This window comes from Onthophagus taurus, chromosome 8, assembly GCF_036711975.1.
Source record: "Onthophagus taurus isolate NC chromosome 8, IU_Otau_3.0, whole genome shotgun sequence".
In the NCBI taxonomy this organism is placed as follows: domain Eukaryota; kingdom Metazoa; phylum Arthropoda; class Insecta; order Coleoptera; family Scarabaeidae; genus Onthophagus; species Onthophagus taurus.
In genome coordinates, this window is record NC_091973.1 from 14,843,616 (window position 1) to 14,869,790 (window position 26,175).

At 34.0% G+C, this 26,175-nt stretch overlaps 2 protein-coding genes and 1 long non-coding RNA gene across 3 annotated transcripts; 1 reads left to right on the plus strand and 2 right to left on the minus strand.

The window, feature by feature from the left end:
- Positions 1-371: 371 nt before the first annotated feature.
- On the plus strand, positions 372-12,920 carry LOC139431247 (uncharacterized). Its single transcript, XM_071198887.1, has 4 exons — positions 372-3,718; positions 3,821-4,740; positions 4,783-5,580; positions 12,253-12,920. Exons 1-4 carry the CDS (start codon positions 372-374, stop codon positions 12,918-12,920), a joined length of 5,733 nt encoding a protein of 1,910 aa, XP_071054988.1.
- A 2,685-nt stretch (positions 12,921-15,605) lies between these two features.
- Positions 15,606-15,946, minus strand: LOC139430963 (uncharacterized). Its single transcript, XR_011641318.1, has 2 exons — positions 15,766-15,946; positions 15,606-15,712 (listed from the first exon to the last, which is right to left on the minus strand). It is a non-coding gene; the product is annotated as an uncharacterized lncRNA (long non-coding RNA).
- Positions 15,947-19,263: 3,317 nt separating this feature from the next.
- On the minus strand, positions 19,264-20,580 carry LOC139431248 (uncharacterized). The gene has a single exon (XM_071198888.1). It carries the CDS (start codon positions 20,578-20,580, stop codon positions 19,264-19,266), a length of 1,317 nt encoding a protein of 438 aa, XP_071054989.1.
- Positions 20,581-26,175: the final 5,595 nt, after the last annotated feature.

The window sequence follows — 26,175 nt, forward strand, 5'->3', positions numbered from 1 at the left end:
CGAGTTGTTGTAGTTGACATCAAAAAGCGTAATAAATCGTTCCGTGTAATTTTCGTTAAAAAGTAGTTTCAATCGTGTTAATACACACGTTCGATAGAAGCACTTCGGCTTTTATTTGCTATTCGAAGAGATACTTCTACTTATTCTACAAGAACAGTAAGATTTTTCCTTTTTGACAGTTTTTTTCTAACACCCGCGTTTTTAAGTAACTTTCTATAAGCGTCTCAGATTTTTCCCGCGCCGGTTTCGACTATTTCTTAACATTTTTTGGTCCTTCGAGCCGGATATAACCGGAAGTGCGGAGAGAAGGCCGAGATTTTTTGAGACGTTTTGAGTATTTTTCATTTTCGTTATTGTGTGTTTACGTTACCATGGCGACCGCTCGTGAAATTGACTTAAACCCGATTTTCGAACGGCAAAATGACATTCACGGGTTAATTTCTCGGACAATAGATAATTTGAAAAAGCTCGCGATCGCTAAACGTACTCGCGGAAACATTCAAAGTCGTTTGGAACGACTTGAGACTAATTGGGATGAGTTTAATAATGCTCATAAACAATTAATTCAGTATCGCGACAAATATTCGGATACGATATATTTCACCGAGGACATTTTTTCTGAATGTGAGGAAGCTTATTTCGATGCTAAGGGGACATTGCTTGATTTGTTAAATCCTCTTCCGCTGTCTCCGACCCCGGAAGTTGATACAAAACCAGTTTCAAACGTCAGTTATTCGTCATCGCGTTCGCGTCATTTACCGAAAATTGATCTTCCAACCTTCGACGGTAAATACGCCAATTGGGCTCAATTCCAGGACTTGTTTTCTACAATGGTCAATGACAATGAAGATCTTACCGATGTCGAACGTCTTCAATATTTAAAAATGAGTTTGACCGGTGAACCCGCTCAGTTATTAAAAAACATTTCTGTTACCGGTGATAACTTTTCAAGATCGTGGCAAATATTGATTGACCGGTATGAAAATCGACGGTTATTAATTGAGACTCAATTATCGATTTTATTTTCCGCGCGTGCCGTAAAGGGTGATTCTTCTAGCGAACTTAAACGTCTTGTCGGGGAAATTAAAGAAGCTTTCGGTGCCTTAAAAGTATTGAAATGTCCGATTCAGCATTGGGACTATATTCTCGTATATTTAATCGTACGAAAATTAGATACAGACGCCGTTAAAGAATGGGAGAGATCGATTGGAAATCATCGCGATCCGTCAACGTTCGATGAGCTTGAGGACTTTCTGATGAACCGTATTCACACCTTGGAAGCTGTCGAAAATCTTCAATCTAGCCGTAAAGTGTATTCCATTTCAACGGGTTCAAAAGTCTCTAGTGTGAAAGCTCATAATGCTTATTCTCCTGTAAATGGTTGTGTTATGTGCAACTCAGCGCATTACATTTCTTCATGTCCGGCTTACCTTTCAAAAAGTCCGGCAGAACGGCAGGATTTTGTGATATCCCGAAAATTATGCTTCAATTGTCTTGGTTCACATACCGTCAACAAATGTCGCGTTTCTAAACGATGTCGCGTTTGTCGCAAATCTCACCATACGTCTCTTCACGACGCGCCACGACGCTCAACTTCAACTAGAATACAATCTTCAGTTGAACCTTCAAAGTCAGGAACAGTTTTCGCGCCCATACAAGAACAACCGAGCATCACCGCTAATGACTTAACCGTATCGAATCATCTTTTACATTCGCACCACATTCATGCTCCGGTACTGTTGGCTACAGCTTTAGTCCGGATTGAATCATCGCGTGGACATTCCGTCATCGTTAGAGCCCTTATTGATCAAGGATCCGAAGTTTCTTTCATCACCGAGTCACTTGTACAACAGCTTCAACTTCCGCGAAAACCAGCAAGTATTCCTATTTCAGGAATTGGTTCGCAACGTACAAGTATTTCAAACGGAATTGTTACAGTTCAATTAAGTTCGCAATTCAATCCATTTCTTTCATTCAACGAAGAAGCGTTAATATTGCCGAAATTAACCGCTTATTTACCTCAAAAATATTCTGCTCAGTTACCGATTGAGCTACTGAATTTACCGTTAGCCGATTCAGATATCTCATCATCAAAAAGAATTGATTTGATTCTTGGTGTGAGTTTATATTCTAAAATTCTTCAAAATGGTGTTAAACGAAGCAGTGATGGTTCTTTGATTGCTCAGCAAACCGCGTTTGGATGGATTCTTTCCGGCGTACTGTCGAATCAATCACAATCAAACTTCAACCCGTATGGTTTTCAGTGTTCGATAGATCGTGAATTCGCGGATTTAATGCAAAAGTTCTGGACGATAGAAGAAGAATCAAGTTCTAAGCCGTGTTTATCTACCGACGAAATTGATTGTGAAAAACATTTCGTCAATTCACATTCGCGTGACAGCTCTGGACGTTTTATTGTTCGTTTACCATTTCGAAAGTCTCCGCGTGAATTGGGAAATTCTTATATGTCCGCTGTTAAGACTTTTTCTCGTTCCGAGTTAAGATTCGCGCGGGATGAAAGCTTCAAGACCGCGTATAGCAAATTTATGCGCGAATATCTCGATTTAAATCATATGCGTCCCGTTACAGTGCCAGTCGAATCACCCAACTTCTATCTTCCGCATCACGGGGTGATTCGCGAATCTAGTACGACTACTAAGCTTCGTGTCGTGTTTAACGGATCACAAAAAACATCATCTGGATTATCGTTAAACGATTGTCTTCATACTGGTCCGAAACTTCAAAGTGAACTTGTTGATGTTCTTCTAAGGTGGAGACGCCATCCCGTCGCGTTCGCGTGTGACTTAGAGAAAATGTATCGTCAAATTGACGTTCATCAAGATGATTGGCAGTTTCAACGAATCGTCTGGCGTGAAAATCCTTCGGAACCTCTTCAAAGTTACGACCTGACAACGGTAACCTACGGACTTTCATGCGCACCATATCTCGCAATTCGTTGTATTCGACAGTTAGCAGAAGAACATGTTGAAGAGCAGCCTCTCGGTTCTTCTGCTCTTTTTCGCGACACTTACGTGGACGATATCATTTCCGGTGCTAATGACATTGATGAAGTTCAAGAATTAATCTTTCAATTAAATCGAGTTTTAACGGCGGGCGGTTTCCTAGCGCGAAAGTGGATTTCAAATGTTTCAGAAGCGCTCGCATATGTTCCTTCAGACCTTCTATCCGATACAGAAACGTTGCGTGTTCAAGATGACAATTCCCCTCGCGCATTGGGTATTCTTTGGAACAATTCGACCGATGACTTTCTATTTTGTTTTAATAATGACGATTTTGACTTCCGAGAACTTACTAAGCGTAAAGTTCTATCATTCATTGCGCGTTTATTCGACCCCCTCGGGTGGCTTTCTCCGATCATTGTAACTGCGAAGATTTTTATGCAAAATTTGTGGACTTGCAATCTCGAATGGGACGAAATCCTTCCGCATGACCTTTCTCTTCAATGGAACGAATACGCTAACTCTTTTCAAACGTGTCCGGTAATTCGCATTCCGAGATGGCTTGGAATTACTCGCGATTGTTCTTCGATTGAATTGCACGGGTTCGCGGATGCTTCGACTAGTGCCTTTGGTGCGGTAGTGTATCTTCGCGTTTCAAGAGCTGATGATGTTCGCGTTTCTCTTCTTTTTTCTAAAATGAAAGTGGCACCTCTTAAACGCGTAACCATTCCGCGACTTGAATTGTGCGCCACCGTGTTGTTAGTTCGGTTGATAAAACGCGTTCGGGCAACACTGGATTTCAACGAAGTTCCAATTTTTCTATGGAGCGATTCTACGGTGGCACTTTCTTGGATCTGAAGTCATCCTTCAAGATGGAAAGATTTCGTCCGGAATAGAGTAACAGAAATTCAGGAGCTTTCTCATGTTCATTGGCGCTACGTTCCGACGAAAGAAAACCCAGCCGATTTGTCTTCCCGTGGAGTTTCAGTGACGAAACTTGAAGCCGAAACGTTATGGTGGAATGGACCGTCTTGGCTTCGCTCACCACCCTCAGAATGGCCATCTCTTCGGACCAATTCGGATGCCAAAGAAATTCCAGAAGCACGTTCTATCCATACATCCAACACCGCAACTGCTATGAAAAAAGGATGGGATTTAAAGTTGAAATATTCGTCGTTGAACAAGCTTCTGCGAGTCACTGCTTGGTGTAAGAGATTTTTTCATAAAGTAAAGACTAATTCAAAGTTTTCAGACATACTTTCTCCTGATGAACTGAACGACTCTTTAATGTTCTGGGTGCGCGAGTGTCAACAACTTCATTTCTCGGACGAAATTCAAATTCTAACGGACGGCCGTGTAGTGCCGCGTTCAAGTTCTCTTTTCCGACTTTCTCCGTTCATAGACGGTAAAGGTTTTCTACGAGTGACCGGGCGCCTTCGATTTTCAAATTTGGATTGGAATGAGAAGCATCCAATCATCCTTCCAAAAGATTCGCCAATTACGATTCTTCTGATCGACAAACATCATCGAGCTACGTTGCATGGAGGAACTCAACTAACTTTATCTTCAATCCGACGCCATTTCTGGATCGTTGGAGGGCGAGTACCTGTCCGTTCGTTCATTCATCGATGTATGATTTGTGCGAAACAACGAGCAGTCATCAGCCAGCAGTTGATGGGCCAACTTCCGCCTTCAAGAGTCATATCATCCCGCCCGTTTCTACACACCGGTGTTGATTACGCCGGACCTTTTCATCTGAAGCATCTTCGAGGACGTGGTAGTAAGACGTATAAGGGTTATCTTATTCTGTTTGTTTGTTTAGCCACTTCAGCCGTCCATTTAGAAGTGGCCACAGATTATTCAACTTCAGGATTTCTTGCTGCGTACAAGCGATTTTCCGGAAGAAGAGGTATCAGTGAATGCCTCTACAGCGACTGTGGCACGAATCTTGTTGGAGCTGATCGTGAGCTGCGTTCCATGTTTTCTGCAGCGTCCAAAGAATGGAAAGAAATGGCTAGTCTCTTGAGCGGCGACGGCACCCGATGGAAGTTCAATCCTCCCGGAGCACCACATTTCGGTGGAAAGTGGGAGGCCGGAGTAAAATCTGTTAAAGGCCATCTTCGAAAAATTGTCGGATCGACACTTCTTACGTATGAAGAATTCAACACCGTTTTGATTCAAATTGAGGCCGTGCTAAATTCAAGACCTCTATGTTCAATATCTGACGATCCGAACAATTTTGATGTTCTGACTCCGGCTCACTTTCTCATCGGTAACGCTCTCACCGTTGTTCCGGAGCCGTCCGTCTTCGATGAAAAGATATCGAGACTCTCTCGATGGCAGCTTCTTCGTCGTATGGTCGAAGATTTCTGGAAGATTTGGGAAAAGTTTTACTTACAATCCATGCAGAACGCTACGAAATGGTTCAATCAACAAAATCTTCCTCAAATTGGACAGCTTGTACTCATTCGAGATGAAAGATTACCTCCGGCGAAATGGTCTCTAGCAAGAATTCTTCAAATTCATTCCGGTGCCGATGGCCACGCTCGCGTCGCAACGCTCAAAACCGCAAATTCAACGCTTGTTCGTCCGTTCGCTAAGTTAAGCATTTTGCCAGATTGTACAAATTAGTAATGATATTCAATTCTAGTTATTTTTTCACATTTCATTCAGTTTCATTTAATTCAGTCTTTTATTGTTAATTTCTTTCTAATTATTTCATTACTTTATTTAATGTAAAAGTTTGTTTTCCTGCCGCCATTTTTTTTTATTTAGTTTGTAATCATTTCAGTTAGGGTCAATTTTCAAATTATTGTATATTTTTTTTTAATTTTCTGTTGCCATTCGGCAAGGCGGGCGGTAATGTTCAAAGTTTTTATAATTTATATATTAGTCGGCCGTTCCGTATTTTATTCGTTATTGTTATTCAGTTGTTCTCACGAGTTGTTGTAGTTGACATCAAAAAGCGTAATAAATCGTTCCGTGTAATTTTCGTTAAAAAGTAGTTTCAATCGTGTTAATACACACGTTCGATAGAAGCACTTCGGCTTTTATTTGCTATTCGAAGAGATACTTCTACTTATTCTACAAGAACAGTAAGATTTTTCCTTTTTGACAGTTTTTTTCTAACACCCGCGTTTTTAAGTAACTTTCTATAAGCGTCTCAGATTTTTCCCGCGCCGGTCTCGACTATTTCTTAACACCACCCTCCACGGTAATACCATTTGACAAAAATGAAATATCCTCTTATTAACCACGGGGTCCCTAACCTCACAAAATATAATTTTAGCAGCAGTGTACGACGCCGTAAGTTACGGCCCGTAAGGTGTTCTAATCTCTAATCTCGATTCTCCAAGGGTTTTTTTAGTGTCATTCCTAAAAATAAAAAGGAATTCAGTAAATGCTTAACAACATCTATTTGAGGAATCTTTTGTGAACATTTGACGTAAGTTTTAAATTGTTTAATGTGATTCATCCATTTTCAAATAATGCAATGTGACTATCGTTTTAAGTTTAATTTGTAAAAATGCTTTGTATCTATCCAGGTATTCTCCTGATGATGCTACGAATAATGTAGCGAAACCGGTAGAGAAAAATAAATCCATTTGAAGTGCAAAATCGCTGTTTTTACATTGATTATAAAATGGAAAGAAAATCATTAACTAATATTAATTATTATTCCCTTAGCTAAGCTAATTAATCAATGTATCACTGTTCATATTTTCTCAGATTGCTTAAACATAAGTAAAGTGGTTACTTATTTATTTAATTACCTGTTTACAAAAGGGGTTCAATTAATGAGGTCTCAAATTACAGACCAATCTCAATTACACCTGTTTTGGGTAAAATTTTCGAAATAGTTTTATATAACCAGATAATTGCGTATCTTGAATCCAATAACCTCCTAAACGAGTCACAGTTTGGTTTCAGGAAAAATAAATCAACTACGTCAGCAATTTGCAAATTAGTTTCATATGTTAATGAATGCTTTGAAAACAAACATTATGCACAGGCATCCTTTTACGATTTTACGAAAGCATTCGACTGCGTATGTCATAACTAATTGATAATTAAATTACAAAATTTTGGCTTTGATGGTGGTTCTGTTAAGCAACAAAAACGATGAATTTGTCGGGTTTAACAGAATTAAAAACAGAATTATTTTTAGTCAATATTTCGTCCAGCGCGTAGTCCATCACTATCAATGCTAAAATTGGTGACAATTTTGATCCCATTGGGGTACCTTCAATTTGTTTGTAGGTACATTATCAAAAGTAAACTTAGAGTTCTCAAAAAGTGTTTTTAAACTCAATAAAAATGTATCTTTATCCCAACAACAAACTTCAGTTATTACGTCCCATCTTTCCTCAACAATCCTATTTACCAAATCCAAAGGTATAACAGTAAACAAACTCACAACATCCAGTGATTATCCAGTATTCGTAATATTGTAAGTAGTTCTACCACAAAATGCTAGACTCAAAATATCAGCCATGTGTTCCGGCATAATTCTGTTTTTCGTACTCAATTTATAAAGAAGTATGTTGATGACTTAATTTTGGGAGTTCATGGGGAGGATGTGGATGTCATTTTGACGTGTTTTAATAATTTTCATCAGAGTATTCAATTTACAATCGAAAGGGAAGTTAACAACAGCTTACCTTTCCTTGACACTAAAGTTATTCGCGATTCTGATAATAACATTCAGTTTAACTGGTATGTAAAGCCAACATACTCAGGACGGTATTTAAACTATTTTTCGAATCATCACATAAAACACAAAATCTCTACCATTCGTTGTATGAAACACAGAGTTACCAGTATTTGCAACCACCAATTTTTACAAAACAATTTACAGTTTCTTAAAAATAATTTTATTAACAATGGTTATCCGATTAAGTTAATTAACAACATTTTGTTTTCTACATTTAATACGAACACTCAACGTGAAGTAAGCTTAACAAATCCTTCACAACTTACTACTGTTTCGACTATTTATAAAAAGCTTCCTTACATCGAAAACCTGAGTAACGGACTAAAACAGGCTCTTTCATGTATTGAGAATGTTAAAATCGTTGAATGTTATGAGAACAAACTGGGGAACCATTTTTCTAAATTAGAGGACAGGACCCTTGAGCAACTTAAGTCTAATGTTATATACTGTGTTTCATGCAATGACTGTGATGGAAAATCCGTTGGACAAACATCACAATGGCTAAAAAGCAAAGTCTCGAAACATAAAAGTGATTGTAGATTATCAAACACCGGTTGTGCTCTATCCCAACACGTCATTGACTGTAAACATTCTTTTGATTTTGATAATGTCAAGATTCTTGATTCGGAACCCAATTATCATAATAGGCTTTTTCTGGAAATGGTACATATCAACTACACCAAAAACACGGTTAACTTTAAAAATGATACAAATAATCTCAGTAACATTTACGCATATTTGTTTGCTAAAGATAATTCCAACCAACACCATAGTGACACGGATCAACACAATAACAGTATTGACAACTTTAATTATTCTACTGACATGGTATTTTGATTGAAATTTTATAGTTTTTCTGTTTATTTATAAGTCAATTTGAATGTAAATTTAATCCTTAAATTTCATTAACTTTTGTCTGTATAATTTTGGTTTCTATTGCAAAATTTTTCAATTTACATTGTTACTTAATTTTAAAATTCCCGCTGGTTATCTTCCAATTGTTGAAGTTTGCGCTGTGGTTGACATGTAGCATACGCCGTATTTAAAAAAACGAGTTTTTTATTGTAACAACTTATTTTAACGTGTAATGTCCATCTTGTTTTCCCGAGGGTTGTGTCTTAAATTTTAAATTGTTAACGTAATACTTAATTCAATTTTATTATGGACAAGTTTAGTAATTTTCAATATTTAAAAAATTTTTTAACAAGTTTATTATGAAGTCAAACGTTGCTCATTCCCTAGCCTCATTAAACAAGTAAGTTGATTTTTTGCTAGTTAATTTTTTCATGAATGATTATCAAACTTTTAATTGTTGGTGTTTTCTCTTGTAAAAACCTTTTAGCATTGAATAGCTCTGAGGAAGATTGAATAAACAATAGAAATATTAACGCTTTTAGAAAGTTGTTTCATTAACCATCATTTTGACCGTTAAATCCGACAAATTCATGGTTTTTGTTGCTCACGTACGGTCGTGGATACTTCTTGCCGTTCTGTTAAGCTACTTAAAGCTTATTTATCAAATTTATCAAATGCGTCAAGTAACATTATATTATTTGCTGATGACACAACCACCAAGATCTTTATAGTGAGGTGGTTGGATCTCAGGGTTGCATTTTTGGCTGATTTTCAGCTAATCAGCTTCGCGTAAATGAATCTAAGACTCAGCGGTTAATCTTCTCATTACGTGCACTTAATGATAATGTTGATAACCGTACTGTCAAATATCTAGGAGTTCATTTAGATCGTAAACTTACATGGGAAGAGGATGCAATACGAACTACTAGTAAATTAAACAAAATTATTTACTGTATTAGAAATTTAATTAATATCGTTCCAGTAAATACAGTAATGACAGCCTACTATGGATATTTTTATACTCAGTTATCATATGCCATTCTCACTTGGGGTCATTCTGCACATGCTGCTCGGGTGTTTAGCGCTTAGAGACGATGTATCCGAGCGATTTCGAATTTAAAATCCTCTGAGTGTTGTAGAACTAAATTTGTAGAGTTAAAAGTCTTAACTCTACCTTGTATTTATATATTTAACTGTCGCTTATACATTAAAAAAATCTTCAGAATTTCAAAAGACATGATGAGGTCCATCATTATGGAACCAGACATCATGATAACCTCGTAATTGATTATACTGGCACTGAAAGAGCTAAGGATGGACACTAATTATTATGGAATTAAATTTTTTAATTTGTTGCCTAGTCCCATTAAATTACTTGATATTAATAATTTTAAATCAAAAATTACTTGTTAGCGAGAGCATTCTACAGTGTGGATGAGTACTGTCTGAGCACTTGATGACCTAGTATAGGCCTTATCTCGCATGCCTTACTTGTCCGGATTTGTACCGTCGTTTATTGTGGATGTAATTTTAAGATGTTCTTAATGTTGTTAGTTGACTATCGGTAATGTTACATGTATGTTTTTTAAACTAAAACTAGAACTAACATTAGCACTATCACTAGAGCTAATACTAGACCTAGAACTAGAAACTTTCGGGTTAAGCCGTGCGTTTTCTTCTTCAGAAACAAGTTCGAAGTCGTTTCAATCACACGAATCACTTCGAACTTGTTTCTGAAGAAGGTTGCAACATGCCATCAGCACAAACTCCACTACCACATAGTGATGTCAATCCACCTCCAATACGTCCAAGTTCAAATGAATGGAATTCATCAGAGTCAAATTAAGCACCAACCGTCGTCGCGGTTGTTTCCACGTATGAACCTTCAGAATTTAGTGCAGTATGCAATCATATTCCAATTACCCAAACGCGCTTGAACAACATAGTTCGTATGTTAAAACTATCATCGCGAAAAGCACAAATTCTTTGTCAACTAAAAGCAGTGTATATTATATCTAAATGTGAGAATAAGCTATTTTCGCCAACGACAAGCATCATTTTTAATTTATTTTACACTGCTAAACAACAAGACATTTGCGTATTGTAATAATATTGCCGAGTTATGACTGCTATGGACATACAATATATTCCACAACAGCGGCGTTTGTTTATTGACTCTTCTAAACCATTATTAAAAGCAGTATTACTATATGGGGACAATTCAAAGAAAGGAGTACAGATACACGTGGAACGTGTATCGTACTCCGTGAATGGTAGTTAGGCTTTTATTGTACCTAATAGGGGATTATTCCAATTTAAGAGAATGCCGTTCGGTCTCTCAAATGCGCCTGCCATATGGCAACGGTTTATTGATAATGTCTTAGGAGCGGATTTAGAACCTTACGTTTTTGTATATTTGGACGATGTAATAATAATTTCATTTAATAGGGGAAGTATGTTCGCGGTTAAAATCGGCCAGGCTTACGTTAAATCGAGATAAATGCGTTTTCTTTCGTGAATCGTTAAAATATTTAGGATATGTAGTAGATCGCGATGGGTTACATGTTGATCCCAAAAAGTTTCAATCCATTTTATCTATCCCTATCCCCAGTAAATTCAGAGAAGTTAGAAGACTTGTTGGAATGACGTCATGGCACAGCAGATTTGTGTCAAATTTTTCATCCATTATCGCTCCAATTACATCACTTTACAAGAAAAATAAATATATATATTTAATAATATATAATATATAATAAATTCGGGAAAAATTGATCTCGGCACCCAAATTTTCGAGACCAGATATTAGTCGCGAGTTCATCAGCACATTTGATTTTTAAGACAGAAAAAAAATTCATTCTTGAAAAATTTATAAATTAAACTCCTTAAAAAACTCCTTAAAAAAGATTCTCCGATCAGGGAAATATAAAGCCCGGCACGGTATTTATTACTTTTAATTTTATTGTTTTCTTGGAACAGTTTGGTTCCATTTAAAGTGTTTAGATAAACTCTTATTTTGGTTTTGTGTAAAATCCTAAAAGAAAATACTTTGATTTGTAATTTATTTTAACGGAAGTAAAGTTATTAATTTTGTTGTAATCTTGGCAACCAGCGTTTTCAACGCTAACGCCTTTAACTTGTTACTTACCTTATACTTTGTTTAATTTGGGTATAATTTTGATTTTTGAGAATTTATGTTCAGATTTTGTTAGCACGATACTAGATTTGCCTCCGGGTAATTTGAATCTAAAACAGAGGAAACTCATTGACCTCAACGAATCATTTTCTCTTCAATAGAATCAATAGATATATCAATAGATTCAATAGATCTCTTATTCTTCAAATACGGCTAACAAATATCTTCCAAGTTCATGGCGTTCAAACATAACCTTAGACTAATATTTTTATTATTTTTACCTTCCTGTATTTTGAATTATTTAATTTACCATAATAAAATTTAATCCGGTATCTTTGGCAAATCGATGTTCTTTTCTTTTGTCTATTTTGTTGGTCTTGCATTTTTTTATAACTTTCATTAACTTGAATAACTCGCATCGCAGTTCGCGCACGGTATGAGGTTAACTGTGTGGCGCCTTAAAGAAGTAATCCCTCCCTTCGGCGGTGAGCTAGACGAGGACTCGTACAGGGTCACGATAAAATTGAATTTGATAAATAAGTGTAATTTTGTTTGTATTATTGTATTTTCGTTGTCTTGGGTAAAATTAGGCGTTACAGCTAATGGTGAAATACGAATTTGTGGAGACTATCTGATTACTATAAATAATTATTTAACTGTCGATAAATATCCAATTCCTAAAATTGATGATTTATTGGTTACATTAAAAGGATCTTGTTATTTTTCAAAAATTGACTTATCACAAGCGTATTCACAGATTGAATTAGATGAAGAGTCACAGAAATTAGTAGTAATTAATACTCATAAAGGGTTATTCAAATATAAACGATTACCTTATGGAGTAGTTAGTAGCCCAGGAATATTTCAACGATTAATAGAGAATGTGTTTGTAAATATAAAAGGAGTAGTTTTGTTTCTAGATGATATTCTAATATATTCCGAATCAAAAGAGGAACATTGGAAAATTATGAAAGAAGTTTTCAATAAATTAGAAACTTACGGATTCAGGCTACAGGTATCTAAATGCAGTTTTTGTATGAAAAAGGTGGAATGTATAGGGGTAGTAATTGATAAAGAAGGGATTCATACTTCGCCAAGTAAAATCGAAGCTATTTTAAAATATAAAACGCCAATTAACGTAACAGAACTTAGAGCTTTTTTGGGTCTAGTTAATTATTACGCAAAGTTTATACCTAATGCTGTTTCTAAATTAGTTCCGTTATACGCATTACTAAAAAAACATGCACCTTTCCGGTGAAATAGAGAACAAGAAGTCGTTTTTGAGTCAATTAAAAAAGAAATGGGATCACCACGAGTATTAACACATTATGATCCTAAATTACCATTATTTTTGTCGTGTGATGCAAGTTCTTATGGAATTGGCGCGGTAATTTCACAGAAAATGTTAAATGGCGAAGTTCTTCCAATTGCGTACGCATCTAGAACGTTATCACAATCAGAGAAAGCATACTCGCAAATAGATAAGGAAGCACTCGCGATAATTTATGGAGTTAAAAAGTTTCATCAGTATATTTTTGGGCGAAATTTTACTTTATTAACCGATCATAAACCTTTAATTAGTAGGTATATTTGGAAATAAAAAAGGCATTCCCGTACTGGCTGTAATATTCAATTAAATTTATAAATTCTAAAGAGAACCTAAACGCGGACGCATTGTCGCGGTTACCGTTAAAACATAAACATGAAGAAAACGTCGATATGGGTTATTTATTCTATTTACAAGAATTTCCACCAATAAATCATAGACAAACTAAAATGCAAACTAGAATAGATCCAATTCTGAGTAAGTTTACAGTTATTGCTTACACGGCTGGCCGGATCTGAAACAGATAGGGATAAATTTGTACGTGTGTAAATAAGAAAGACCAATTACATTTGGAACATTTGGACTGATAGTATGGGGTTACAGAATGGTAATTCCAACAAAATTACGTAGCGCATTACTAACCGAAATTCATTTGAACCATTTAGGAATAAATAAATCAAAGGCTTTAACTCGAAATTATTTTTGGTGGCCGAGTTTGGAGGCAGATATTGAAAGAATGTGTAAAAGTTGTAAAATCTGTATCGCAGTAATGAAGAATCCACCTAAAATTGCTCCTAGACCCTGGCCGTTAACAAATAGACCATGGAGTAGACTTCATTTAGACTTTTTAGGACCTATTTTTGGTAAACGAAGATGTAAATATATCTTTGTGTAGATATTTATTTGATTACCGCAATGTATCTCAAAGTACTACCAAAGTTAGTCCAGCTGTGACCATGTTTGGAAGAAAATTGAAATCGAGATTAGATTTGTTAATACCGAATAGGCAAAACATTGTGGAAAGAAACATGAAAAAGGTAGAAGAACGTAGTCATGCGGAAGAAAGAAATAAAATTCTGGATATGAACGAGGAAGTATTGGTCAAATCTTATACAAAACTTAACATGCCAACTTGGAAAAATTTTTTATTCGAGAAGTAATGGTCGCCGGGTAGACACGCGTGCAACTTGCTCCGCTATTAAAACGTATTTATTTTATAGTTAAAATAAGTGTAACAAGGTATCAGTGAAAAAGTAGTATCCACAACATAGCCCAAGTACTTTAACGAATCTGTAAAGAATTGACATTTTTTCGGTTTAATGTGAGACCCGCCGATTTCAATCGTTTGCATACCGACTCCACAATATGGAAATGTTTTTCGAGGGTGGATGTAGCGATAACTATATCATCCAAGACACGAACACGTTAGGCTCGAAATCACTAGCGATAATATCGTCGATAAATCTTTGCCAAGTCGCGGGTGCATTGGTGAGGCCAAATGGCATTCTATTAAATTGAAAGAAGCCCCGATTTGGTATAGTAAACGCCGTGTATTTCTTACTATCGGGTGACATCGGAATTTGCCAATACGCGGTTTCAATATCGATGGACGACAAGTATTTTGCGTCACGCAAGCGCTCAAGCGTCAACGACACGTGGGGAAGAGGATACGCGTGTGATTGGGTAATTCGATTTAACTGGCGGTAGTCCACACAGAAACGATACCCACCGTCCATAACACAATGAACTTTTAAGTATACGCTTGGATACGAGCTACTGTTCAGAACAACGACGACTTACACTTTAATCGGGAAAATTAATTTATTTTTTATATACTCGGGTGAACAATTTCACTATTTTACATCGAATTCATCAATTGCTGTTACCATCACTTCAAATTAATTAAACACACTACAAATGAAATGTTAATAAAATTCTATCTAGACTGAACCTTAAGAAATAGCGAAACAAAAATGATTTCTTTGATTGAGGAACTAAGAGAGTTATAGTTAGGTTTCTTTATAATCGATAGTGACAGCAAATTAATTTTTTTCATAGACAATCTCATAGACAAATGGTTTATGATGGAAAAGATACTGCAACCGTAAATTTGACAAAATACGAGAAGCAATCATAGTCTAATAATACAATGTTAAAAAGTAGTAATATTAAGAATATAATTTTGAATTTCCTCAATTGCTTCATCTTTCTGCTTGAGTTTGGTTGTTAGATGTTTAACGGTTGATTGGAGAATAGAGTTTTCCTTCTTTATAGTATCCAACTTAGCCTTTATTTCATCATATATTGCCGAAATATACTCCTGCAATTTTTTTATTTCCTCAATATCCTTCTTGATGCCTGTCAGATCACTTAGCTTAATTTGCATAGCTGCTAATTACAGTGTTTGGTGTCTCTTGATACCTGCTCAGCGGCATCAAAATTGCTGGATTTACATGTATGTTTGTCGTGATGGGTCACTTCTTTGGTTAGCGGCATTTCCGATTGATGAATTAACAGAATATGGTGAAAATGGCGAAGAATATGGAGATGTAAAAATTAATTGCGATGTTTCAATGGCGTTCTGGTTTGTAATTAATTGCAACCGAATGTTATTCAAATATTAAAATAAAAAAGAAAAACCAAAATAAATGGTCAAACTACTCCAATATATTTTCTTTATTAATTAACTCTACCGGTTTCGGTACGTGACCATCATCAGGAGTCTACAAGTCAACTACATGTAAAACAAAACTATTAAAAACAATACTTATATTACCTTGTCAAGTTAAAGGTGGGGAAACTCGTCTTGAAACATTATTCATTCAACAAAGAGATTAACAATATTGTTCGCTATGCCAATACACATGATAGATGATTCAAAATGATATCAAAAAATCAAATTAGTTAAAATGAAGCACATATAAAACAAATTTAGGATTAACCTAAAAGATCTACGTCGTAATCGTGAACACGTTAAAAAGGTGAAAAACAAGAAATTCATGTGATTGGGTTAGAAATAAACACCCTACGCGCAGGTGCAGACCACAGAATCAAATTCAAATATAAAAACTTCAAAAATACATCAATGAATATCTTAACATAAATCGCCTAGGGATACATTGTAGATTCAACATATTATAATTCTCAAAATACAATCAAAAAATCAGAGATCAAGATAATGAGTTTAAATAAATAACTATATAGGTTAGGAAATAGGTGTTTGGGATTATGTAATGGAGATAAAAAGGATGAATAAGGACTGGGTATTAAAACGATATGTTTGGTGAGAAGGATCCTTATACCGATTGGTAACTTTAATTTTAGGAGATACACCCAACACAGACGTACGTATAAGTATACGTGTGTGTGTATATTCGGTGTCGTTAAGTGGGGGATAAACAAGCGTAGGGGTAATGCACAAATTGAATCGTTCATAGATTATTGAGAGGCGAAGTTGGTCGCATCGCTTTGCAGTTAACCCTAGCAAAAAAAAACTAAGATGTTGTTTACTGTAGCGGAAAAGGTACAGATAAAATGGTTTTATGGTGGCAATTCTGTAGCCCAAATAATTAATTTGTTTCCTGTGGCCTATGAAAACAGATCAATTCCTAGTCGCGGAACAATTTCAAATATTATTAAAAACTTTGAGCGACATGGATGTGTGTCTCCACAGAAACACAAATTACGAAGGTATGTGTTGATGTTGAACGCAATAAAAATCAGTCAAGCAGACAAGTTGCCGTCCTAAAAACATTAAAGAAACACGGGTACAGGTCGTACAAGGTACAAAAAAGTCAGGAACTCTGCGAGAACGATAATATTACAAGGGCGGAATTTTGCTTTACTATGATGGAAATGGCCAACGGAAATGTTGATCTACATTTCCTTTGCGTGGTCGGCATAATCCCAGCGTTGCTCGATATTGGAGTCGTGACAATGAACACAAGTAGTGTAAGAATGCCGGTTCTAGACCGGAAGTTGCTCCTGCTGCTCCTGCGGTGACGTCACGCCTCAATGTATTAGGTATAAGGGGGGATACCAACTAAAGTTTGGGGGAAAAAAAATTAGGTTGGTATTAAAAGTAACTAGAGATCTAGGGATTTTTAGAAAATTAAATAGAAAAATTTAAATTAATATAAATAAATAAATTAACTTTTAATCTTTTAGAATTTTTTTATGAAATTAAACTGAAAAATTTAAATAAATGAACTTGTAATCTTTTAGAATTTTTTTATGAAATTAAACTGAAAAATTTAAATAAATTAACTTTTAATCTTTTAGAATTTTTTATGAAATTAAACTGAAAAATTTAAATGTAATGACGTCGATCGACTGTGATTGAGAATTGAACTTTAAATTGGTGTAACTTGAGCTGAAAAATTAAATGGTGGTGGTGGGGATATAGGATTAGAAATGAAAAAACTTATTACAAAAAAATAAATATATTAACAATTTTTAAAAAAAATTAATACATTTCAAAGCATAATATTATATAAACAATATATAAAAATAATGTGTGATTAACATTTTTTAAAAAAATAATTACATTTCAAAGCATAATATATATACACAATATATAAAAATAATGTGTGATTAACATTTTTTAAAAAAATTAATTACATTTCAAAGCATAATATATATAAACAATATATAAAAATAATGTGTGATTAACATTTTTTAAAAATTAATTGCATTTCAAAGCATAATATAATCTATGATTCACAATTAAAAAAAAAAATTAATTACATTTCAAAGCATAATATAGAAAGAAAGAACATAGTATTTTTAAATTATATTAACTTGACACAAAAAAACAATACATAATCTGTAGCATATGAAAATTATGATGAAAAATAAACGACGCTAATCTGGACGGAGGTGTAGCTAATTAAAAAAATCAAATGAGCTACAGACTCAATCCACATCATACGCAGTTAACAAAAAAAGAGTATAAAGTGGTGTAACTCAAAAGTATATGGAATAATTGAAGAATATTAATATATACCCAATGTAAAATTCATAATGTACCATACTTATTTTAGAAGCAAAGTATGGTTCATTTGAATTTATACATTGAATATACCAGAACTAAACGTAAAGTGATGAAATAATATATATATATTAATGTAAATCTAAAGCAACAGATTTTGTAAAAAAAATAAAAACCTGTTGTACTTTAGATTTACGTCAAGTATATTGGAAGAATATATTAGAAAAAAATATGAATATGTGTGGTGTAAAATAAATAATTGAAGAATGGCAATATATAGCAATGGCGAACGCTACGTCTCAGATTTGTTTAAAAAAAAAAACTGGGACATTAGCGTTCGACATTGTATACATTTGAAATGGAACGTAAAATAGATATCAATTCTTGGGTATAACATAATTGAAGAATTTTAATATAACAATATCTATCACTTAAGATTCGAAATTTTATTATAAAAAGAAAATTATCGAGACTAAGTGATTGACATTTAATATATATATATATTTGAAGTGGAACGTAAAATAGATCAATATCTATCACTTAAGATTCGAAATTTTATTATAAAAAGAAAATTATCGAGACTAAGTGATTGACATTTAATATATATATATTTGAAGCGGAACGTATCTCTTCTCTCTCTCTACGGTATAACATAATTGAAGAATTTTAATATTACAATAATGTACTCAAAGGACCGGAAATTTTTATAATAAAAAATGCCCGAAACTTATGAGTACGTTATTGAATATATATCTGAAGTGGAACTGTAATTGCTATTAATTCAAAAAGAAAATATAATGAACATTGAAAATTTTTGAAGATAAAATAAATCTATTAATGTGATCTCTAATAGTAATAATAAAATCGATTGGAAAAATGACATTAAAAGAAAAAAAAGTTGATAAATTTAATATATATTAGCACGGTACCGGAAAGCTGATAATTTTAATTTAACAAATTATCAGCTGACAAGTCCCGCATTAATATTATCGATTAGAAATAGCTTAGTAGTGGTATAATATCTTTATATATAATGTAAACTTTTCCAGGAGGAGGAAAAAAACTTTGATAGAGGTAGCCAATCATAAGGAATTGCGCAATGTAAATTATTATCAAACCCAAAGGATTGAGGTTTTAAAATCGATAATTTAACAGGAAATGCACATTTTGCGAATTAATTAATATCGAAACCCCAAAGCGTTGAGGTTTTAAAGAAATCAAACTTCCTGTTATTGCATAATTAAATACGAATAAATTATTAGAATAAATACGAAAAAATTTAAACTAAGTACTATCGTCATTAATACTATAATGACCCCAAGCGAATGTATTAATTCCATTATTACAAATATATCGCTTGGAGTCATTTGGTGATAGAACCAATTTATTTTGTAATGCTGTAAATATGTTATGATTGAAACTTCTAAATAACGTTTGTTTTTTAAATAAAACCGATTTTGAATTTAAACAATCTAAATAATTTTGAAAAGATATGTTATGTTTAACAATAGCTTTCTTAACACCTTTAGATTTCTTTGTAACCCGACCATCAGCGACCCTATTCGCATACACTTTAGACCTCAAACCGATAAATTCAACCATTATGTTTCCGCAATTCTCGTCTTTCATTTTACCCAAAACAGCTTTATTATGTAACGGTATGTCAAACTGATTATCAGGACTGTAGTTCGATGTGTCAAATTTATCTAAATTCAATTTCACGTCTCTATAAACATCATCGGAATCAATTAGTACGGTGAAGCTATCGGTATCCATGTAACATAAGCGAATAGATTCACCGTACTTTGGTTTTAAGAAATCATAATAAAAATTATACATTAACAATTTAGACAATTCTAAAACCGTAAAACCAACATATAGAGGTTTATCGTAAACGACATGGAGACGATCCATTTGAATTGCCGAAAACGTTTCTGTGAATATGCTTATGCTTTTAAAATTCAATTTCGCAATTAAACTCGGAGCTCCTAAACGAGGACGACCGGAGATTTCGCTAGTATGAACATCATCCCAACTGGTCACTAATCTTACATCGACTCGCTTATCTACATTTTCCATGGTTTTACCAAAAACCGCATTATTCATTAACTTGAAAAAATCTTTTTCAAAAGAATTATTAGCGTATTGGCGTAATGCTGTATTCTTATCGATGTAAGATTTCAACCAGATAGACTGTCTGAACGATAAAACTCTATTAATTTTAGAAACTTTAAGACCGTTAGCAACGGCCTGCTTTAAATTTCTATAATGCACAACATAATTTGTTTTATTAAATAAATTTGGAATCAATCTTTTATCGCTTTCACATCTACCGTTAGGTGGTAAAATGTTTTCACATAAAAAAGGTAAATCATTATGCGTATCATGCAAATACTCGGGGTATTCGATATCTACATCTAAAATGTAACCGTAATCTGAAGTATCTGATATATTATTAAAATTAAAATTTAGAATTTGGGTATCATCTAACCACTTGAAACTGGAAACCGGTAAATATTGCGACATCGCCCATCCATACAAATTATTCGCGTCCCAATACATTAAATGCGATGATGGTAAATTGGGGTTATAATTATCCATATATTTATTATTAGCTTTAGCGTACCGTAGGGAGCATTGAGAAATACCTCCACGGATACCTTTCTTAATAAAATGAACTTGATCTATATCCGTCAATAATTCTAATTTAATTTTGGTAAATTTTAAACCAATCTGTTTTACCCATCCAACCGCTTTTCAGTTTGAAAAAGTATCGGTGTTACAACCGATAAAAGCGGTTGGTCAGATAAAACAGATCGGTTAAAACCGGCCTGTTAAAATTTATCTGTACCAATCTGTTTTACCCATCCAACCGCTTTTCAGTTCGAAAAAGTATCGGTGCCGATAAAAGCGGTTGGTCAGATAAAACAGATCGGTTAAAACCGGCCTGTTAAAATTTATCTGTTAAAACAGTTTATATAACAACTTGCGACAATCCTTAACGTCCCCCAGTAACTATAAGAATTCCATCCGTCAACGGTATAATTTGATCAGAAACCAATTTGTTTTACCCATCCAACCGCTTTTCAGTTTGAAAAAGTATCGGTGTTACAACCGATAAAAGCGGTTGGTCAGATAAAACAGATCGGTTAAAACCGGCCTGTTAAAATTTATCTGCTAAAACAGTTTATATAACAACCTGTGACAATCCTTAACGTCCCCCAGTAATTATAAGAATTCCATCCGTCAACGGTATAATTTGATCAGAAACCAATCTGTTTTACCCATCCAACCGCTTTTCAGTTTGAAAAAGTATCGGTGTTACAACCGATAAAAGCGGTTGGTCAGATAAAACAGATCGGTTAAAACCGGCCTGTTAAAATTTATCTGTACCAATCTGTTTTACCCATCCAACCGCTTTTCAGTTCGAAAAAGTATCGGTGCCGCTAAAAGCGGTTGGTCAGATAAAACAGAAGGCTCTATAAATACTTTAGTCTTTACGGGAATCATAAATGGTTACATCTTTTGAATGACGTAGCTAAAATTTATAACGCTTTAAAGCATAGGACTACAAAGCTAGCTCCTCGCTCCTAATTTAATAAATTCTAAATCTATTGAAAATCAGCTTCTCAATACAGTCTACAATTTCGTAAAAATTACTGGTAAATGAAAGTCTAAAGTTGGTGATACGGTACGAATCAGTAGACATAAACATGTTTTCGATAAAGGATACCTACCAAATTGGACTACTGAATTGTTTAAAATTGCTAAAGTTCAGATAACAAACCCTGTAACATATTTGTTGGAGGATATGAATGGTCAACCCATTTCAGGAGCATTTTATGAATTTGAGCTCAGTTTATCTAAACAACCTGACGTTTATCTCGTTGAAAAAGTGATAAGAAGGAGGAAAGGGGATAGATTGTACGTGAAATGGTTAGGTTTTGATTCGTCTCAGAACAGTTGGATTTCTAAAGAAAATGTATTGTAAAGATTAAATATACATTTTATTGGTTTAAATAAATTTTTTCATTTAATACATTGTTTTTTATTTAAAATATAGTTGTTTTTTCACGCGCATATCCGCTGGATCTTGCATATATATTGTTAAGTAAATCAAGTTTACTATTCAATGACGCACCAATTTGATTAAAATTTTCCATTTTTAACCGATATAGAACCGATGAAATCAATCTGTGGGACACAACTGATTAAAATGTTATTCTAAGTAAATAGATAATAAAATAAAAAAATAACACGTGCATAATAAAGTAAAACCACAAAAACCGCAATTATCACAACTGAGAAATACATCTGCAAAAAATACAGTGACGAACAAACGAAATACCACGAAAAACAAATTACCACAAAAAAACAGATAAATTTCTTCGGATGACAACATCGGGAAATAGGACAGATAGAAAATTAATATAAAATGTGGTGAAAAAGACATTATAGAATTAGTTCAATCTAAAACAGAACATAAACATCAAATTATAAAAAGATGAGTTATAAACAGCCATCAAGCCTGTTTGATTCAGCAGCCGAGGTTGTGAATTTAAGACTAAAAAAAGAATTCATCTATTTGAGCTTTACGGGATGTTGCCCATCGAAATCATATTGAGATTGTGGAGAACATGGTTTACCAACCATTGGGATGTGTTGGGAACACTTAGGATCGATTTATTTTTTATACTGTGAGTAATTTCTATTGTTTCTCGAATTTTCCTTTTGATAATTTTATTTTTTTTAATTTTATCAACAGTTGTTATTGGAAATTTGTTTATCTAGAGAGATGTTACTGCGTCTAACCACATTATTTTTTTTGCGGTTACATTATCTCTACCGCCTGGTGCGAAATTTATTCATTCCGAACTTACACTCCAAGCAGGTATTAATGAGAGAATGGGTATAAGGTTTGATGGTAAAGCTAATGGTTGGATGATAGGATCGAAATCCATTGAGTTTAAACCTAAATCAATTTTACTTGGAGGTGAAATATCTATTCCAACTTCTCAAGGTCTTTACGAACTTATACAATTAAAATTACCTAAAAATTACAATCAATCCGATCTCAATAATTATGGAACCATTCTGGAGTATACCGGCGCACATAAACGGAACTATGAAGGTGTTGTAGTCGGAATTAAATCGCAAAAGTATACTAAAAACATTAAACCTCTATTGAATTCACTTGCGCAGCAGCATAAGTCTAGGGGAGGAGGTTTAATGAGTGGTCACCATCTTAAAGTTAACTCTAAGAATATTGATTATAAATACTGGGATGATGCAAACGAATTGGTAGACCGATTAAAATTGTTGTACGCGTCACAAGTTGCGGGGAACAATTCCCATGTGAATGAAATTACATCAATTTTAGAGGAGTTAAAGGAGTGTGAAATCATTTCATAATTTTTTTACCAATGAGTCGAGTATTTGGTAGTGTGGGGATCGATAAGTTTGGGCGTACGTCTCGTAATAAATTTTATAATACTTCAGCATTTGAAGGTGGTGGTAGTGGCGGCGGTGGTAGAATCCCATTAACATCGAGTGGTGATTTCGATTTCCAAGGTCGTAAACTATCCAACATTCAAAATCCCACTGATGATAGTGATTGCGCTATAAAAAGCTATGTTGATGCGAATTCACAAAAGTTGAAAGATTTACTGCAAACAAACGTAGACAGATTAATTGCCGAATGTCAGAGTATTAGATCTCAAATGAACTCTAAACAACTATATACATCTGGGGAGTTGACTCGTTTGGAAAATAAATTAGCTACAATTTTACAAGATATCAAACGTATTAACACTGAAATCTTATTGAATCAACAAAGGTTAAATAACTATAAGGCCACATTAACACAAAACATAACATCCCATACTAGAACTTTGACTGCACTTGAAGACGGTGTTAGAAGTTTACTAAATCGTTTAGATGATATGGAAAACATTATAAATTCACGTCTTGATACATTGGAAAAACGAGTTGTACCTAATCCTTGAGGATGTTACCATCAAAGGCTAAACATATTATCGTTGAAGAGATACATCGTCCCGCACGTCGCATATTCCCCCGACGGCATACCATATTGAAGGGTATTGATGATTTATGGCAAGCTGATTTAATTGAAATGCTCGAGTTTGCGAAGATAAATTCTGGATATAGATATATTTTAGTGGTTATCGATTGCTTTTCAAAATATCTCTGGATGGAGCCTTTGAAAAGTAAAAGTTCCAACGACGTTACTAAAGGATTCCATTCAATCCTATTGAAAGGTCGGGTTCCGAAAAATCTTCAAACTGATCAGGGTAAGGAGTTTTACAATCGACCTTTCAAAAAGCTGATGTTAGATTTTAAAATTAACCACTACTCAACGTATAGCGTGATGAAGGCTTCGATGGCTGAAAGAGTAATTAGAACTGTAAAGCAAAGGCTCTATAAATACTTTAGTCTTTACGGAAATCATAAATGGTTACATCTTTTGAATGATATAGCTAAAGTTTATAATGCTTCAAAGCATAGGACTACAAAGCTAGCTCCCAATTTAATAAATTCTAAATCTATTGAAAATCAGCTTCTCAGTACAGTCTACAATTTCGTAAAAATTGCTGGTAAAGGAAAGTTTAAAGTTAGCGATACGGTACGAATTAGTAGACATAAACATGTTTTCGATAAAGGATACCTACCAAATTGGACTACTGAATTGTTTAAGATTGCTAAAGTTCAGATAACAAACCCTGTAACATATTTGTTGGAGGATATGAATGGTCAACCCATTTCAGGAGCATTTTACGAATTTGAGCTCAATTTATCTAAACAACCTGACGTTTATCTCGTTGAAAAAGTGTTAAGGAGGAAAGGGGATAGGTTGTACGTGAAATGGTTAGGTTTTGATTCGTCTCACAACAGTTGGATTTCTAAAGAAAATGTATTGTAAAGTTTAAATATATATTTTATTGGTTTAAATAAATTTTTCATTTAATACATTGTTTTTTATTTAAAATACAGTTGTTTTTTTCACGCGCATTTCCGCTTGTGGTTAATAAACTTTCCATAGTAACGGTTGGTAAAAGATAAAAAATAAAGATTATCGAAAGGAAAGTTCCAGAAACAATAGAAATACTCACATTATAAAAATTAAACTTCATTTAAATTTACAAAATTTAAAATATCCATTAGATAGGTAGAACCTTTAAAGACCAAACCTATACAATTGATTGGACGTGTTAACATTGCAAACGTATCATCCTTTAATATTTCATCTTCATAACGTTTAGGTATATAGACTTTAAAATCCTCCAATTCAATTAAAACTTTGGGGTATGTACTACTCGAATTAACATGTCTCTCAATTCCTATTATACGATATACTCTATTACACTCCAAACGAGAGACTCTAACCAAGGTTTTACTGGATCTTGCATATATATTGTTAAGTAAATCAAGTTTACTATTCAATGACGCATCAATTTGATTAAAATTTTCCATATTCAACCGATGTAATCAACCTGTGGAAAACAACTGATTAGAAAATGTTATTTCAAGTAAATAAATAGATAATAATAAAATAACACGTGCATAATAAAGAAAAACCACAAAAACCACAATTATCTCAACTGAAAAATATGAAAAAAACAAAATTATCCCAACTGAAAAATAATAACTGTAAAAAATAATGCATTGGCGAACAAACAAAATTACCACAAAGAAAAACAGATAAATTTCTTCGGATGACAACATCGGGGAATAGGACAGATAAAAAATTAATATAAAATGCGGTGAAAAAGATATTATAGAATTAGTTCAATCTTAACCTGAGCATCGAGTTATAAAAATGAGTTATAAACAGCCAGCAAGCTTGTTTGATTCGGCGGCCGAAGTTGTCAATTTAAGACTGAAGAAGAGGGTCCATGTATTCGAACTGTACGAGATGTTACCCATCCAGATCATATTGAGATTGTGGAGGACATGGTTTACGGATCATTGGGATGTGTTGGGAACACATAATCATGATGTAAATAGAATGATTATGTGTATCGAACCATTTTCATTCAATTTTCCATTCCCCCACAATCTTCAATGTGATTTGTTTGGTCACTTTGAGGACTACAGGTACGAACATTTAAAAGTTCATTTAAAATTTATATATATTTCATTAAACTGTACAATTTTTAGAGGTAACATTGAATACAG

What these genes read in the sequence shown, in the direction of transcription:
- LOC139431247 (XM_071198887.1), top strand. Translation starts at nt 372, where the DNA reads ATGGCGACCGCTCGTGAAATTGACTTAAACCCGATTTTCGAACGGCAA. An exon ending in GCATCTTCGAGGACGTGGTA is followed by an intron (nt 4,741 to 4,782) that starts GTAAGACGTATA and finishes TTGTTTGTTTAG; the next exon opens with CCACTTCAGCCGTCCATTTA. An exon ending in GTTAAGCATTTTGCCAGATT is followed by an intron (nt 5,581 to 12,252) that starts GTACAAATTAGT and finishes GGGTAAAATTAG; the next exon opens with GCGTTACAGCTAATGGTGAA.
- LOC139431248 (XM_071198888.1), bottom strand. Translation starts at nt 20,580, where the DNA reads ATGGATAATTATAACCCCAATTTACCATCATCGCATTTAATGTATTGG.